General features: G+C 40.3%; 1 protein-coding gene across 5 annotated transcripts in view; it reads right to left on the bottom strand.

Moving 5' to 3' along the window:
* Positions 1–5014: 5014 nt before the first annotated feature.
* LOC122554645 (torsin-1A-interacting protein 2-like) overlaps positions 5015–17525 on the bottom strand; it is a 36156-nt gene continuing 23645 nt past the window's right edge. For 4 of the 5 annotated variants that reach the window (XM_043700003.1, XM_043700000.1, XM_043699999.1 and 1 more), the window contains 4 exons: positions 17243–17341; positions 14246–14350; positions 10843–10944; positions 5015–6179 (listed from right to left, as the gene is read on the bottom strand). In XM_043700003.1, the coding sequence (XP_043555938.1) occupies positions 5416–6179; positions 10843–10944; positions 14246–14350; positions 17243–17341 (1070 nt within the window). In that variant the 3' untranslated portion in view covers positions 5015–5415. The remainder of the gene's footprint in view (positions 6180–10842; positions 10945–14245; positions 14351–17242; positions 17342–17525) is intronic. The other variant, XM_043700002.1, reaches the window with a different exon arrangement.

Below are 17525 nucleotides of genomic sequence, written 5' to 3'. Positions count from 1 at the left end.
GAAGGTAGTTAATACAATTGAAGGGTAGTAGGGGTAAACTAGGCAATTACAGATCAGTGAGTCCCATATCACTGGCAGGGAAACTACTGGAGAAAATTCCTTAAGGAAAGGATTAATCTGCACTTGTTAAGGCAAAGTTTGATCTTGGATAGTCAACATAGTTTTACTAGAGGGAAGTCATATCTGACATGATCTTGTGATGAGAAAAGGAAGCCTAGAGTTCAGGTGAGACTCCCATCTTTCATCCAAATCAGTCAGGAAGGGGGAATAGTTCAACAATTTTCAATCACAAACTTTCCCATTTCGTTTTGTGCGTTTTTCTTTGCTGTTTAATATGTCCTGCCTCCAACGATAACACAAGGCCCTTTTTGTCTATTACACTTTCGACCTCTCCTAGTTCTGATGAAAAAATCGCCAACTACCTGAAACTTCATTGGTCTCTCTCCGCTGGCAGGTGGGCTCATTATTTGTAGCTTTATTTTCTGCTCATATTCGATCCAAGGTAAAGGTGTGTTATTGACTCTCGCGGTCTTGGGTCCTGCATAGCTTAATGTTTTCAATCACTTCTAAGAGTTTTGATTCGGAGATGCCGGTGTTGGACTGGGGTGTACAAAGTTAAAAATTACACAACACCAGGTTATAGTCCAACAGGTTTAATTGGAAGCACACTAGCTTTCGGAGCAACGCTCCTTCATCAGGTGATCACCTGATGAAGGAGCTTCGCTCCGAAAGCTAGTGTGCTTCCAATTAAACCTGTTGGACTATAACCTGGTGTTGTGTAATTTTTAACTTTGTACACCCCAGTCCAACACCGGCATCTCCGAATCAAAACTCTGAGAAGTGATTGAAAACATTAAGCTATGCAGGACCCAAGACCGCGAGAGTCAATAACATACCTTTACCTTGGATCGAATATGAGCAGAAAATAAAGCTACAAATAATGAGCCCACCTGCCAGCGGAGAGAGACCAATGAAGTTTCAGGTAGTTGGCGATTTTTTCATCAGAACTAGGAGAGGTCGAAAGTGTAATAGACAAAAAGGGCCTTGTGTTATCGTTGGAGGCAGGACATATTAAACAGCAAAGAAAAACGCACAAAACGAAATGGGAAAGTTTGTGATTGAAAATTGTTGAACTATTCCCCCTTCCTGACTGATTTGGATGAAAGATGGGAGTCTCACCTGAACTCTAGGCTTCCTTTTCTCCTCATCACAAGATCATGTCAGATATGACTTCCCTCTAGTAAAACGATGTTGACTATCCAAGATCAAACTTTGCCTTAACAAGTGCAGATTAATCCTTTCCTTAAGGAATTTTCTCCAGTAGTTTCCCTGCCAGTGATATGGGACTCACTGATCTGTAATTGCCTAGTTTACCCCTACTACCCTTCAATTGTATTAACTACCTTCCAATATCGTGGCAATCAGAATTACACACAGTTTTGCATCTGTAGCTAACCTATGTTTTATAAAGACTACAACAAGACTTCCTTATTCCTACTTTCTTTGCCCCAATTGATGAAGGTAAACATCCTGTATGGTTTCTTCACCACCATGTCTACCTTTGCTGAGAATTTCAGGGATCTATGGACTTGTACACCAAGGTCCCTTTGTTCCTCAGTACTCTAAGAAACTACCATTCATTGTTTATGTCCTTCTCTTATTAGATATTACAAAATGTAGCAATTCACACAATGAAAACAGACTAACAACAACACAACCAATTTTCAAGTCATCTACAAACTTACTAATTATACCTTCACCATTTATATCCAAGTGGTATTATCCATAACAAACAGCAAGCATCCCAGCACCAATCCTTGTGGTACACCAGTCATCACAAGCTTCCAATCACAAAAGCACCCCCATCACCCTTTGCCCCCTACTCACAAACCAGTTTCAAATCCAGTTTGCCAACTTCAGTTATTTGTAAGCTACCTTTAATTCAGCCACTTATTAAGAAATAGCACAGACAAGCAAATAGTGAAACAATTATTTAAACTTTGTTGCACGTCACAACCAAAATAAGACCCCTCAACTAAGGATGTTAAGCCTCACAGCCCAATTTAGCTACTACCCAATTAAAAGTAGAATTTTTGCAAAGTTTGTAGCTCAGGTTGAGGTTTCGGTTGTAGGTTTGCTCGCTGAGCTGTAGGTTTGATATCCAGACATTTCATTACCTGGCTTGGTCACATCATCAGTGGCGACCTCCAAGTGAAGCTTTACTTGGAGGTCGCCACTGATGATGTTACCTAGCCAGGTAATGAAACGTCTGGATATTAAACCTACACCCTAAAAGCAGAATTTAGATACGATTCAAACCAATAATGTCTGTTTCTGGGTACGTCCAGAGATCGATCCTCATGCAGTGTGATTCTTTGTAGTTCTGCTGCCAAAGAATTCTAAAGTTGAATTCTTAAATTAAGCCCATGGTATGTGACATTATTTATGACACTTATGGATTCACCAAGTCTATAGCTTGCTTTCTTATCAGGCATAGGTTCTCTTTTTTCACCAGCTGTCTTGTGAAAACACAGAACTCCTTAAATTCTTCTGCATGCAATCTTAATTGCCCAATTATCATAAAGCAGCTAGTTACCAAACAATTGTTACCTCCTCTCCCAGGAAACAATTTGTTTATGTTGCTTTGACTTCTTATTCCCAGGGATGCTTAATTGCTTTCAATTCCTTTATAACAGTTTGTCCTCCTTTTATCATAGGAAAGTTTATTCCAGAAAAAGTTTTGCCAATTCTTTTAATTCCTGAAAAGTTATTAAAGTTCTGAAGTGTCACCATCCCTTCTATTTGTTCATTTATTTTTAATATGATGAAAAGATAGTATATTTGGCCAGTATGCCAATAAAGAAAATAAGCTATTAATGTGAAATTGCACTGTGCTACACTTGTTGAAATTTTAAGATTATCACACTTTAACTGAGCTAATTATTTTTCAGCATTTGTTGCTGACACCAATATCAAATCATAATAAAATATATCCAAGTATACAAAACAAAATCAAGATGTGAGATAACACAAACACAAGTGGCCTTATGAAAATTACTCCCCAATTCCAGATGTCATCCCACCAAATATGTTCCTTAATGGTTTTTAATATGTCTTTTATCTCTGACTATTCTGCTGAAACTTAAGATATAACTTGTGCACCTCTCTTAAAATCATTTTTATTTCTTGCCAATAAGACATAAAGAAGGGGGACCTGGAGCGAGATTGAAAGCTATCACATTGAAGTGCATGGACATGCACATATCTGGCAATGAGCTAGACTAGCTTTCCATTGTCAGTCATCAGTCTCTCCATGAAGACAGACAGACACGTGCATACCTGAGCCAACAGAGGACTGACAATCTCAATGGCTTCATTCATCCTTCAATCCAGGTTATTGATTGTTTCTGACAAATCAGATTGCTGTTCTTATGCCTGTGTATTTTGATAAGGTCATTAATAGCCAAGGCCATGGAATCATCTTCTGCTTGAGACTGAACAGGTGTCAGGCTGTTTCTTCCTTGACCAGTTGTTGAGATATCTTAGTAATGTACTCACCAGATTGTGCTTCGGAGTCTAATCTAGAAAGAGAACCCACCAAGGTGAAAGTCCCTCTGCTGGTGGAGATTGTAGGTGAAACCTTGTCAATGTATCCTCTGATGGCTAAGTGGCTTCCTCCTCAGAAGTGTAGATTTACCTGATAGTCTCTATCAGTAATCTCTTACCTATGTTTTGCTGGGTGGTGCTTGTGATTGCAGTGAAGAGATGGAACTAATAGTGTAAGACAGAGAAGCACTGTGCAGCTTAAAAATGAATTAATGATGGAAACAGTAGAGCAACGCAGTGCAGCACAGCACAATGGAGCTTCGTGGGTTGGTTGCACTCTTCTTTCATGAAATCTGAGAATGTTTCCTCATGTGTCATTAGGAACCTTGTATCTACTATTCCTCACCAGACTTGCCCAATTCTGCTCCGTTGTGAGACAGCTTTGCCTGCAGAGAGACAAAAGGAGGGACTGAGTTTAATGGAGATGAATGGAAGAAGTTAGGTGTGATGTCAGGTTTTGCCAGTGAGTGAATATGAAACGCAAAAGGCAGAAGCATCCATAATTTGGAAGGATCAGGTGGGGGAATAGTTGATAGTGGATACAATGCATGCAATAGAGTAAATTGTAGTCCATGAGACTTGTTGAGAGGTATGTGTAATGGCAGAATTATAAATGAGTGATAGCCCTGTGAGTGTAAGATAGCAGAGAGAAGATGGTGACACTTACCCTTTTAGTGTCATGAAAATAATTCACCTTCTTTCTAAACTGTTGTGATTCGCAATTCACTGGCATACTACACTGACCTGAGCTACAATATAGGTCCAGGCTGGCTGTGACTCGTGGTGTGGCCTCCTACAGCAATCAACAAGATACAACACTGCTGTCCTCTCCACCACCCTGTCCACCAGCACCTTCAGGTCCGTGTTGGTGAACTGAGGAGATAACTTGGCTTTCTAGGTAATTTCCTTGAAGATAATGTTGTAGGACGCCCATATGAATGGTAGTTCCTGGCTTGTTCACAACACTGGCAATGGTGTGCAGCTGGGTTTTAATATGGTGCGAACATCAAAAGACTCTGGCAGCAACAATCACTTCTGCTTCTCCTGCTGCATGATTGCACAGGGCCCAGATATGTGATTAAAGACTGGAAGATTACATCAGAAAAGTCACCATGAGCCATGGCAAACTTAGCACCACAAATGTAAATTGATAAAATTAGTTGAAAGTTAGAAAGTTCAGACCGTACTAATTAGCATACTAGTTATCTATTCATGCACTCACTCAATTGATCAGCAGACAATGTGTTAACTAACACATATTCAGTTTTTAAAATTCCATGTTAAATTCAAACTCAATTTCAATTTGAGAAATATCCATCTATAATCATCAAAACATTCCCATTCTCAGCAAATTTGCATCTTTTACTCTATGTTGCAGTATATTTTCATAACTATTTCTTTGACCATGTTGACATTCAGCTTCTTTATTCAGTTACAGATTATACAATAGCAAATATAATTAAGCTTCCATAGCAAAGTCCAAACCATCATCATTTATTTAGTGGCAATATCATTTTCTAGCTTCCAGGAGATTAATTTATTTGTGATATTTGAAGAAAGCTATAAATTAAACACGGGAAGCCTGAAATAAAAACAGAAAATGTGGAACATTACAGAAAGCCAGTCAGCATATGACTCAAAAAACTTTAAAATTTCAGAAAAGATCCTTTAGCAAAAATCACAAGATTGAATACTAGGTAATTAATTTTAAAAATATATTTCCTTTTCAAGACTTAGGACTTCTCTGTGCATGCAATTTGTTTCTTTGATAAAATTCAGTGCAAATTTTGTGATGTCTCCTCAGAATGTTCACTTATGTTTGCAGCCATTCTTTTCAATATCTTTTTCAGGTTGGACGGGTAATATGGCGTGTGCAATTCGACTCCACAATCCACTAAATTTGTCAATATCCAGGGTATTATATTGCCCAGTCTGACTGGAGATGGAAAATTTTGTCACAAGAAAATCATAGACTCTTTCCTCCAGAAGATTGAAGCTTAAATTTGGATCTAATTTTTCCTCATCCACTAAAACTGTGATTAAGAGGGCTACATCCTTGAAGGCTGCATTTTCATGATCACAATATTTGTAGAATAGAAGGGTAGATGGAGGTGGCAGATCCTGGAAGTGATGAATAACAGCTGACTTGCTACCCGCACCAAACCAAGAAGTTAGTTGGTTATCTAGATCTAGCTTCACTTTATCGCTGTTTAAAAACTTTTTACTAGATCCCTCAATTTTCAGAAACCTGGAATTGAAAGCTGAAGCATAAGCTTCAGCGATTCTGTCTGTGAGGCAATGCATGGTTTCATTTGCATTCCAAGCAGCTGCAAACATTAAAATGGATGGCTCAGAATGGACAGTCATGTTAATATGTTTCTGCAACATTATCCTGCTTTTTTTCCACAACTGTTCATCTTGATTTGGAAAACTCTTCTGCACTTTGTCAAAATTCTGTAAGAATATGTTCAGCTTATTTTCCACAACTTCAGACTCTTGCTGATTCAGAAAATTCAACATGATACAGGCGACTGGAACCAACAAAACTGCTGCCAAGCAAACGGACCATTTCCCTTCAGGGATAGAGAAAAGTTTTATTAATATGCAGGTACCAAGGTTAATGTTTGCACAGTAATGTCAAATAAATATGCAGTGGCACAAACAAATCTTCATATAAGAGCAGACAGCATATTACTAGCAAAATCATCATGATTAAGGTACAAAGATGAAGTAGACAGCAAAGCAATATTACTGGTAGTAGTCTAAAATCAGGAGGCTCGGAAAATCTCTGATGATCTAAAGAATTGATTCCATACTTGAATGTAGTCTGGGCTTAAGTTTGGCATTGACAAGACAGTGAGAAAGAGAGACTTAGAGCTAGGGAATGCAATTAAAAATTAGTTTTTATTGAACATATACCACAGAAAATGGGAATATGGCCTAACCAGTTTATTCTATCACTTATGTTCCATTTGAACCTCTTTTCATCTGTCGAACTCTTGCCCACAATGGAAACCTTTTCTCTATATAATCCATGACAATCTTTCATTATCTGCAAGACTTCTGACCTCTTTTCAACAGAATAAAAATAGTCTGCTCATTCTTTCTTGAATAGAATACCGCACAGTTCTGATTCCCTCACTCTAAATCATTCTTGCACCACGCTGAGTGCCTTGTTACCCTTTTTATAATATGGTGAACAGAACTGCGCATGCACTGTAGTAATAAACTATTAATTCTTTCTTTTTGTTTAAATTTTATTTTTCTGTTTGCCTATTCCTTTTGCGCACTTTTCCTTTTGTTCATTAGTGACCTTCAGGGAAGGAAATTCACCTCACTTTGATTTACATGTGACACCAGACCCATAACAATGTGGTTCACTCTCAATTGCCCTCTAAAATAGCCTAGCAAGTCATTCAGTTGTATCAATCGCTAAAATGTCTCAAAGAAATTAAACCAAAAGGATCACCTGGGATTGACCCAGGCACCGGAAAAGACAATGGCAGAAACAGCCCTGTCGCCCCTGCAAAGTCTTTCTCACTAACATCTGGGGGCTAGTGCCAAAATTAGAAGAGCTGTCACACAGACTAGTCAAACAACAGCCTGACATAGTCATACTCACAGAATCATGCCTTACAGACAATGTCCAAGACACCACTATAACCCCATCCCTGGATATGTCCTGTCCCACCAGCTCGACAGACTCAGCAATGGTTGCAGCAGAGTGATAACAGTTGAGAGAGAGTTGCCCTGGGAGTTCTCAACATTGACTCCAGACCCCTGAAGTCTCATGGCTTCAGGTTAAACATGGGGGCAAGGAAACTTGCTGATTACCACATACAGTCGTCTCTCGGCTGATGAATCAGTACACGTCCATACTGAACAACACTTGGAGGAAGCACTGAGGGTGGCAAGGGCACAAATGTACTATGGATGGGGGATTTCAATGTCCAGTGTCTCAGCAGCAACATTAGAATCTGACTAGCTCGATTAGTAAAGGACACAGCTGCTAGACTGGGTCAGCAGCAGGTGCTGAGGAAACCAAACAGCAGGAAATACATACTTGACTTCATTCTTACCAATCTGCTGACTGAAGATGCATCTGTCTGTGACAGTATTGGTAACAGTGACCACCACACAATCCTGTGGAAACAAAGTCCCACCTTCACATTGAGAATAACCTCCATTGTGTTGTGTGGCACTACCACTGTGTTAAATGGGACAGCCTTCAAAAAGATCTAAAAGTGTGGGGCTGGAAAAGCAAAGCCGGTCAGGCAGCATCCGAGAAGCAGGAGAGTCAACATTTCAAGCATAAACTCTTCATCAGGAATGGGGTGGGGGGGGTGGGGGGACAAGGGGCTGAAAGGTAAATGGGTGTTGGGGCTGAGGTGGGGGGGATGCGGCAAGGTAGCTGGGAATGCGATAGGTAGATGAAGGTGGGGAGTGATGGTGATAAGTTGGAGCAGAGTATGGAGCGAGTAGGTGAGAAGGAAGATGGACAGGTCAGACACTGTCTGCTCTGACCCATCACCCCCCACCTTCATCTGCCTATCACATTCCAAGTTACCTTTCCCCCAGCCCCACTCCTCCCCCTTGGGCCCACCCACATTCCTGATGAAGAACTTATGTTCGAAATGCCAACTCTCCTGCTACTCGGATGCTGTCTGATTGGCTGTGCTTTTCCAGCACTACAATTTTTGACCCTGATCTCCAGCATCTGCAGTCCTCACTTTTTTTGAACAGATCTACCAACTCAAGACTGGGAATCCATGAGATGCTATGGGTCATCAACAGTAGAACTGTATTCCAGCACAATCTGTAACCTCATGGCCCAGCGTATCCCCCACCCAACCATTTCCATCAAGCCAGAGGATCTACCTTGGTTTAATGGAGAGTTCGGGTGGGCATGCCAGGAACAGCACCAGGCATACCTTAAAATGAAATGGTCAACCTGGTGAAGCTACCAACAGGACTACTTGTGTGTCAAACAGCCTAAAGAGCAAGGGATACACAGAGCAAAGCAATCCACAACCAACAGATCAGATCTAAGCTCTGCATTCCTGCCACAGCCACTTAAAAATGGTAATGCACAATTAAATAACTCATCTGAGGACCACACTCTGCAAATATCCCCAGCCTCAATGATGGAAGAGCCTAACATATCAGTGCAAAAGATAAGGCTGAAGCATTCACTGCAAACGTCAGCTGGAAGTCTGACAAGTGAAATATTCATCTCACCATCCTCCAGTGGTGCGCAGCATTACAGATACCAATCTTCAGCCAATTTGATTCACTCCATGTGATATCAATAAATGGTTGGACGCACTGGATACTGCAAAAGCTTTGGGCCCTGACAACATTCTGGCAATTGCATGAAAGACTTGTGCTCCAGAACTTGCCGCTTCCTTAGACAAGCTCTTCCAGCACAGTTACTTTACTGGTATCTACCCGATAGTGTGGAAAATTGCCCAGGTATGTCCTGTACATAAAAAGGACAAATCCAACCCAGCCAATTACTGTCCTATCAATCTACTCTCGATTATCAATAAAATGATGGAAGGTTTCATCAATAGTGCTATCAAGCAGCACCTGCTCAGCAATAACCAGTGACACCCAAATTTAGCTCCTTAATTTATTACAGTCTTGGTTCAAATATAGACAAAAGAGCTGAATTCCAGAGGCGAGGTGAGAGTGACAGCTCTCAACATTAACGCTGCATTCGACCAAGCGTAGCATCAAGGAGCTCAAGCAAAACTGAAATCAATGGGTATTGGGGTAAAATTCTACTGGTTGGAGTTATACTTAGCTGCTTCATCAATGACCTTCCCTCCATCATAAGGTCAGAAGTGGGGATGTTCACTAATGATTGCACAATATTCAGCACCATTCACGACTCCTCAGATACTCAAGCAGTTCTTGTTCAAATGCAACAGATCTGGACAATATCCAGGCTTGGACTGACAAGTATGCACAGTGGTTATAAGACAAGTCAACTCCCAAAGCCTGTCCATCATCTACAAGGCACAAGTCAGAACTGTTAAGGAATACTCCCTCTTGCCTGAATGGCTGCAGCTCCAACAACACTCAAGAAGCTTGACACCATCCAGGACAAAGTAACAGGAGTTAGTGTGCAGCGTTCAAGATGACAGCTCACCACCATCTTCTTAAGGACAACCAGGAATGGGCAATAAATGTTGGCCAGCCAGCATTGCCCACATCCCACAAATGAATTTTTAAAAAAAATTTAGGCTGAAAATGCAATTGGGTTTACTACACCGCAGATGCTAATAAAACTGGATCTTGCTGTCTCACTGCGTATCTGCATCATGTCTCTCAGACTTGAAAGTGTCAATTCAGGTGATATTTTGGATTACTCTACAATCAATCAATAGTCAACTTTTCCCAAGTATTGAGACTGCAATTTCTTAATATGATCTTCACATTCCCTTTTCCCACTCGCTAGTCCATATTCCACTTTCAAGACGACTGTAGTATTTTGAACTTTAAGCAGTGAGATTCGACATTTACACCATTCTCTGTATAATTTCATGTTTTAGTGCTGAACAGGATTCTTGGATGAACACTGCAACTCCATGTCTCTTTTATATTGTTATCACCTCTCAATGCTATGTGCAACCCCACATTTTGCCTGGCATGTAGCCCTGAACATCCCTCACGAGCACTTTATGCATCTTGTTAAGAAATTTGTGCATCAATTCAGTCACCAATGAAATCTTTGTCTTTCTGTCTGGTAGTCTGGGGATGCTGGGATAACGTGGAACAGGAGGTAACAGCTAACGATCTGCTTGGCAAAAACAGCAGCTTTAGATGGACACTTAGAGTCATACTGCATAGAAACAGATTCTTCGGTCCAATGCAGTACATAATCCCACTTGCCTGCTCCTGGCTCATATTCCTCCAAACCTTTCCTATTCATGTATCTATCCAAATGTCTTTTAAATGTTGTAATTGTACCTGCATCCACCACTTTCTCGGAAGTTCATTTCACCCTCGTAAAAAATTTGCCTTTTATGTCTTTTTTAAATCTCTACTTGGACAGGCTTTTAGGTAAATTGTGCCTCTGCTTTCTCATACTGGTAAGAGCAAACTGTACATGCAGCAAGAATAAAGTGTATACATAAGACACCTCAGGCAAAACTTGAATGTAAATGATCGTCAATCACTTGTCCAAGATGATGGATAATATTACTGAAACACTAATCTGCATTGCCTTACCATTTTCAACGTGAGTTTTTGCTTCATCGTGATGTAATTTTCCATCCTGTCTGCACACTGGAAATTGCACATTTGATAATAATATCCCCTCACATGTTTCACCTGCAGATTAAGAGAAAGAGGTGATTAGCAGTTAGAAAGAATCATACCAAAGACATATGATATCCTTCGCTTTCAACCTGCGGGTGACAAACAACTGCAACTTTACTGCTTCCAAGAGGTAGAAAGCTCTGCAAAGAAAGAACTAAGAAGGGTTTTTCAGCTCGACCACCAGCTGGAGTTATTGTAAGAAATTCAGGAGATGGAGAATTAGTTGGATAGCATGTTCAGAGAGGTGGTCATATCGCAGATCAAGGACCAGGTAGCCGAAAGTAAGTGTGTGACTGCCAGGCAGTACAAAAGAAACGGGCAGAATATAGCAAGAGTCCTTTGGATCCTACTCACAAATTGGTTTTCCATTTTGGAAGCTAATGAGGGTGTTGGTTCTTCAATATGGACTGCAGTCATGATCTTATGTGTGGCTTGAGGAAGAGGAAGGGAAGAGCAATAGTAATTGGGGTTGGTTTGGCAAGATAAGGTGTTTATGTGACTATAGACATGACTCTATGACATAATGTTGCCTCCCATGGTCAAGGATGTCACAGCGCTGCTGAACGGCATTCTTTAGGAGTAAGATGAACAGCCAGAGGCCATGGTCTACAATGGTATAATTGACCTGGGCAGGAAGCGAGTGTGGTCCTGCACTCAGAATTTAGGTCATTGGTTGGAAATGTAGTAAGCACCACCTCAAATGAAGTCTTTGCCAGATTATTACCAGTGGTGTGTGCAAATATGAGGCTAAGGCAGATAAATGTGGGTGCAAAGATGGTGCAGGATCGAGGGATTTCGATTCCTCGCACATTGGGAATGTCTCTGGGGAAGATGGCACCTGAATGAACTGAATGGGTTGCAAATGAATATAGCTTGGACTGAGGTCCTTGCAGGCATTTTGCTAGTGCTGTTGGGCAAGAGTGTGCAAAACCTAAATCTGGCTGAAGGTACAGTACCATAAGGTGTTCATTATTTCTGAGTATAATATGTCTGGAAAATATGGGGAAGGAAGCAAGGAGAGCTGGCAGGATTGGTCGAGGAGATTATTGCAATTTTGAAGAAAGAGAGATATCCTAAAATGTTCACTGACAGAATCAATTTAGAGGTAAGGAATAAAAACTATACTGCTGAGTGTAATCTACAGACCACTAACCTTGTGGAAAGGATGCACAGGAAGAAATCTGCAGGAAAGGCACCATGAGATGCCATCGTTATGGATGATTTGTAATGTGGAACTTTAATTCCCCAAATATAGTCTGGTAATGTAAGGGGAATCAAGGGCAAGCATCTTTGATTGTGTCCAGAAGAATTTCCTACACAGTACGGATCCAGTTCAAAAAGTAAGGACGCATGATTCACAGAAATGAGGTAGGCCAAGTGGATCAAGTGTCAGTGGAGATCATTTAGAAAAGAGTGATCATTGTAAGGTTTCGCATGATGGAGGAGAATGACAATGGTCAATCTAGAGTAAGAAGGATCAAATCAGTGCAGAACTGACTTAAATGGGGCAACACAGAAGTGGGCCAGATACAATGGAATGAAAGATTGGGAGGAAAAAATGGAGTTGCAGAGTCAGCTATCTTAAAAGAGGAGATGGTTCAGATACAATCAAAGCATATTCCATCTAAAAGCAAAGAGTGGACAAAAAAAAAATTCAGAACTTCCTCATGACAAAGGAGGTACAAGCTAAAAAACGATCAAATTGCTTATGACAGATATCACATTTGAAAATGCAATTAAGGACCGAAAAAAATACAAAAGGTTCAGATGTTGATAAGGAAGAACCAACACAGATTTCTATAGGGGAATTTTTATTTAACTAACTTGTTGGAGCCAATTAAATAGGTTACAGAATTAATCAATTAGGGTAATACAGTTGAGGTGGTGTTCATGAACCTTCATGAAAGAATTCGAAACAGCGTCATGCACCGGTCTTGAAAGAGACAACACAGATTATGGGATAAAGGGCACATTAGATTAAAAAAATCTGCCTGAGCAGTAAGAAACAAAGAGTAATGCTGAATGGATGTTTCTCAAGTTTGAAGAAGGGTTGTATTAGAGTTTCCCACTCCAGTGGGAATTTCACAGTTGGCAGATGATACAAAACTTGGAAGCATTGTAAACTATTAGGAAGACTGTGTACAATATCAAAAAGAACAGAGACAAGTTGGTGGTGTGGGTGGATAGGTAGCAGGTGAAGTTCAATGTAGAGATGTGTGAGCTGATGTGTTGCCGTAGCATGAACATGGACTGATGATATAAAATTACAACTTTGAAGAGGTAAAATTCTAAAGGGGGGGGGCGGTGCACGAGTAGAGCGACCTGGGTGTATATATCATTGAAGGTAGCAAAACTGGAGGAGAGAGCAGTTTAGGCAGCACAGGGATATTCTGGGCTTAATTTACAAGGGCATAAAGTACAAGAGCAAGGCTATCATGCTGAACTTATGTAAAACTTGTGATAGACCTCAGCTGAGTATTATGTTACCCTTCTGAGTGCCAAACTGTACAAAGGGTGTGATTGCTTTTGCACTGAGATGTACAACAATAGTTCCAAGAATGAGTGAATCCAATTATGAGGATAGATTGGAGAGTCTTGGAGAGGAAAAAGCTAACAGGAGATCTGATCCAATCTTCAAAATTATAAGTGGACAGGGAGGAACTGTCCAGGCTTGTGAAAGCACCAAGAGCAAGAGAAAACAGATTTAAATTGTTTTGCAAAAGAAACAAATGTGATGTGAGAAAAACATAATCACACATTAAATGTTTTGGGTGTGAAATATATTGCAATGGAAGTATGGTGGAGGCAGTTACAATTGAGACGTCGAAGAGGATATTAAAGGATTATTTAAATAGAACCAATGAGCAAGGATACAAAAAAGCTCAAGAATCACACTGACTCATAATACTGATATAGAGAGCCTATGCAGACATGATGGGCTAAACAGTCGCCTTCCAAACATAATATTTGCATCCTTCTATGCATGATGAGTGGTTAAACTGGACCATATTGAAAGTTTTCAGTCAAATTGAATGATCAGTAAGAAAATGTGAAGAAAATGTGAACATCTCTTCAGTTATGTGAAGGGTTGGGGTGAGTCTGGACTGAGAGCAGAGTGACGTTTCCTCCAAACTGTCCACCTTTAAATTAAATGGACAAATGGATCAGAGTACATTCAAAGCCCTTATTGTTCTACTGGGCAGTTGAGGGAACAGTGAGAGTGTACCACGTATATCTGACTGCTTTTGTGTAAAAACACTATCGAACATGGGGATTATTTCTCCAAAACATTGCATTTTCTGACGACTGTAACCTTGATTTTCCTCATCAGTGTGACTTTGATTATCCAACTTGGCCTGCTGCTGTAGGTTTGACACGTTAACCTCTTGTGCTTCAGAGCTCTGTTCAGGTCTGAGTCCTGTGACAAACAGAAGTGAGGTAGTGAAAAACAATCAGCAATTAGACCAAGCAAAAAGTATCTGATCAGAAATTATCCAATCACTCAAAAGGTTAAAGATTCTTTATAGTTTTGAAACACAGAATACTTTACATCCATAATCACAAAATAGGTTCTGGAAAAGAATGATGACAAATTGGAATCTAATCTGACAGACAGTCCATCGAACAATGTATCGCTGGAAGTGTGTACAGGCTGTGATCAAAAAGTGGTTCTGATGATAGCAGGTACTGAGTGTTAAAGATTCTCACCACGATGAGAAAGATTGGTGGCCAACTTCAAGGATAACCATACTGGCTTTGATAGGCACACAAATAGTAAGAGTGTAGTAAAAGGAGAATTAGGGCTGTTTTGGAAAAAAAGCAATGGAAATTATCCATGCAGGCAAGGATAATAGCTGAGGTATTGAATATTTTTCATCTGTTTTTTTCCATGTTATAATGCCACTCAGGATCCTCGGATGACCTTCTGCCATTCTACGACACTTTACTCGATTCCATGCCAGTGTTTTCTGTCTTTCCAAGTATATTGTGTTCCCTGGTATTCTCCTCCATATTCTCTCTCAGTTCACAGACCCTTTGCATGTTAGTTTAAAGCTTTGCCAACAGCATTAGCACAAGGCTCCAACAGGACCTCAGTCCCAGCTCTGTTTAGCTGCAGTGCATCCAGCTTCTACAGGTGCCATCTTCCCCAGAGGCACTCAAAAAATCCAAGGAATTTGCATCCCTTGCACCTGGACCATATTTCCACCCATGCATTTATTTGTCTTATTCTCACATTTCAGTAATAATTTGCAAAAGGCATGCGGGAGTAATCGAGAGAAGACGTTATTTGAAGTCCTGCTTGGTAATGTTCTACTTAGCTACTTAAATTCTGATTGCAGGATCACAATCTCTTCCTGCGTAGGTCACTGGTACCATTGTGAAGCATGACCATTGGATGTCGTAGTACAAGAGAAAGTAATAAAGTCTTGATCAGCGTTCCTGTGCAAGTGTTTCATTTCATGGAGTATAATAAAAAGACTGGGGAGTTACAGGTGCAAATTATCATGTAGAAGTATGTTGTGGCAAAAACAGAGACCCTGCTTTAAGAAAAGGTTAAATATTCCTGTGTACAAGGTGTCTAGAAAATTAAGGAAAGAAGGAGGGTTTGTAAAATGGTTAAAGAAATCATTGCAGAGCGAGAGAAAGAAGATTCACTGATTAAATCAACTTGATTAAGGTTAAAGAGCAAAAAGGATGTAATTAAACTGTTTAATGTAATTTACTGACCAGCAACCAGTGGGAAGCATGGAGATAAACAAATCTAGGGGGAAATCACAGAGAGATGCCACCATCACAGACTAGGTATAATGGGGAACGTCAATTACCCAAAATAGACTTGTAGTATAGTAGTCATATAAGGAGTAGCAATTTGGAAGTCTTCCTAGATGGTATTTGTGAGAATTCTCGACAGCAGTATGCTGTCAAAAAAAGTTGGGATTCACTGTTGGACACGCTTTTCACAACTGTGATGGTCCAAGTACATCAAACGTCAGTGGAGGCAGCATTTAGGAGACAGTAATCATTGTACTGGAAGGTTAGCATGATAGAGGAGAATAACAATGATCAATCCAAAGTAAGAAGAATTGATTGTAGAGAGCTGATTTCAACGGAGCAAATAGACTGGGCTAGGTGGGCGGCACGGTGGCACAGTGGTTAGCACTGCTGCCTCACAGCGCCAGAGACCCGGGTTCAATTCCCGCCTCAGGCGACTGACTGCGTGGAGTTTGCACATTCTCCCCATGTCTGCGTGGGTTTCCTCCGGGTGCTCCGGTTTCCTCCCACACTCCAAAAATGTGCAGATTAGGTGAATTGGCCACGCTAAATTGCCTGTAGTGTTAAGTGCAGGGGTAAATGTAGGGGAATGGGTCTGGGTGGGTGCGCTTCGGCGGGTCGGTGCGCTTCGGCGGGTCGGTGTGGACTTGTTGGGCCGAAGGGCCTGTTTCCACACTTTAAAGTAATCTAGATAGACTGGGCCAAAAGGTAAGAGGTGAATACATGGGACTTCAAAAATAAACTACGTCTTAAGAGGAGAAGGTTCAAATACAATCAAGGCATGTTCCCTCAAAGACAAAGGGAGGACAAAAATAAAAATTCAGAACTATTTGGATAACAGAGGATATAGAAATTAAGAGAAAGAAGATAAAGTGTGCGTATGACAGATGTCAGTTATAAAGTGCAACTGACAACAAAAAATGAATTCAGGACATTCATGGGGAGGAGGTGAACAAGAATATTAAAAAAAAAACAAAGAAATACTGGAAAAGCTGGGAGCCAAATTCTAGGATAATTCTAAATATTTCTATCGGCAGATAACTAGTAATAGAGTGGAATAAGGCCACTTCTTAATAAAATTGGGACTTTACACATAGTGGCAAGGGGTGTGGCTGAGGTATTAAATGAATACTTTGCTATTTGTCTTTACCAAGGAGTTGGATGTCACCCAGTCCATGCTGACAGAAGAGGGAACTATGGACACAGATCATTGAACATTGACAGGACAGGTAGAGAGAGCATAGAATACTCTGGGCTTAATCAACAGGCACAGAGTACCAAAAATGTTTAATAATACTAAAGTAGTAGTTATTAATTTTTTAATAACATAGACAAACGTCTCAAGGGAACATTCTGTGCCCTCACTCTTCTGGGCATGGCATCTGGTAATGAAATAGAGAATGTATCATGTGTATCTGACTGCTTTGTCCAAAGATGAATGCAAACTAAATGTCATATCCACACTGTGAGAATAAGAAATTATTTCTCAAAAACATCACCAGCATTTTCTCTGCATTTTTAACTTGCTTTTCCTCACCAGTGTCACTTTGATTATCCAACTTGGCCTTCTGCTGCAGGTTGTTTTCATTAGCATCCTGTCCCTGAGATTTCTGTTCAGGTCTGTATTCTGAGACAACTAAAAGTGATGGAGTGAACAACAATCAGCACTCAGACCAAACAAAAATGATCTCATCACAAATTAGGCAAAATCTCATAAAAGATCAAAGACTCTTCATTATAAAATTTTCTGCTGAAATATAGAACACTTTGCATCCATAACTGCAAAATAAGTTCTGGAAAAGAAAGATGACAGAATGGAA

The sequence above is a fragment of the Chiloscyllium plagiosum genome, chromosome 11, assembly GCF_004010195.1.
Source record: "Chiloscyllium plagiosum isolate BGI_BamShark_2017 chromosome 11, ASM401019v2, whole genome shotgun sequence".
Lineage (NCBI taxonomy): Eukaryota > Metazoa > Chordata > Chondrichthyes > Orectolobiformes > Hemiscylliidae > Chiloscyllium > Chiloscyllium plagiosum.
Note: the sequence above shows the minus strand (reverse complement) of the source record. Positions and strands in the feature narration are given on the sequence as shown.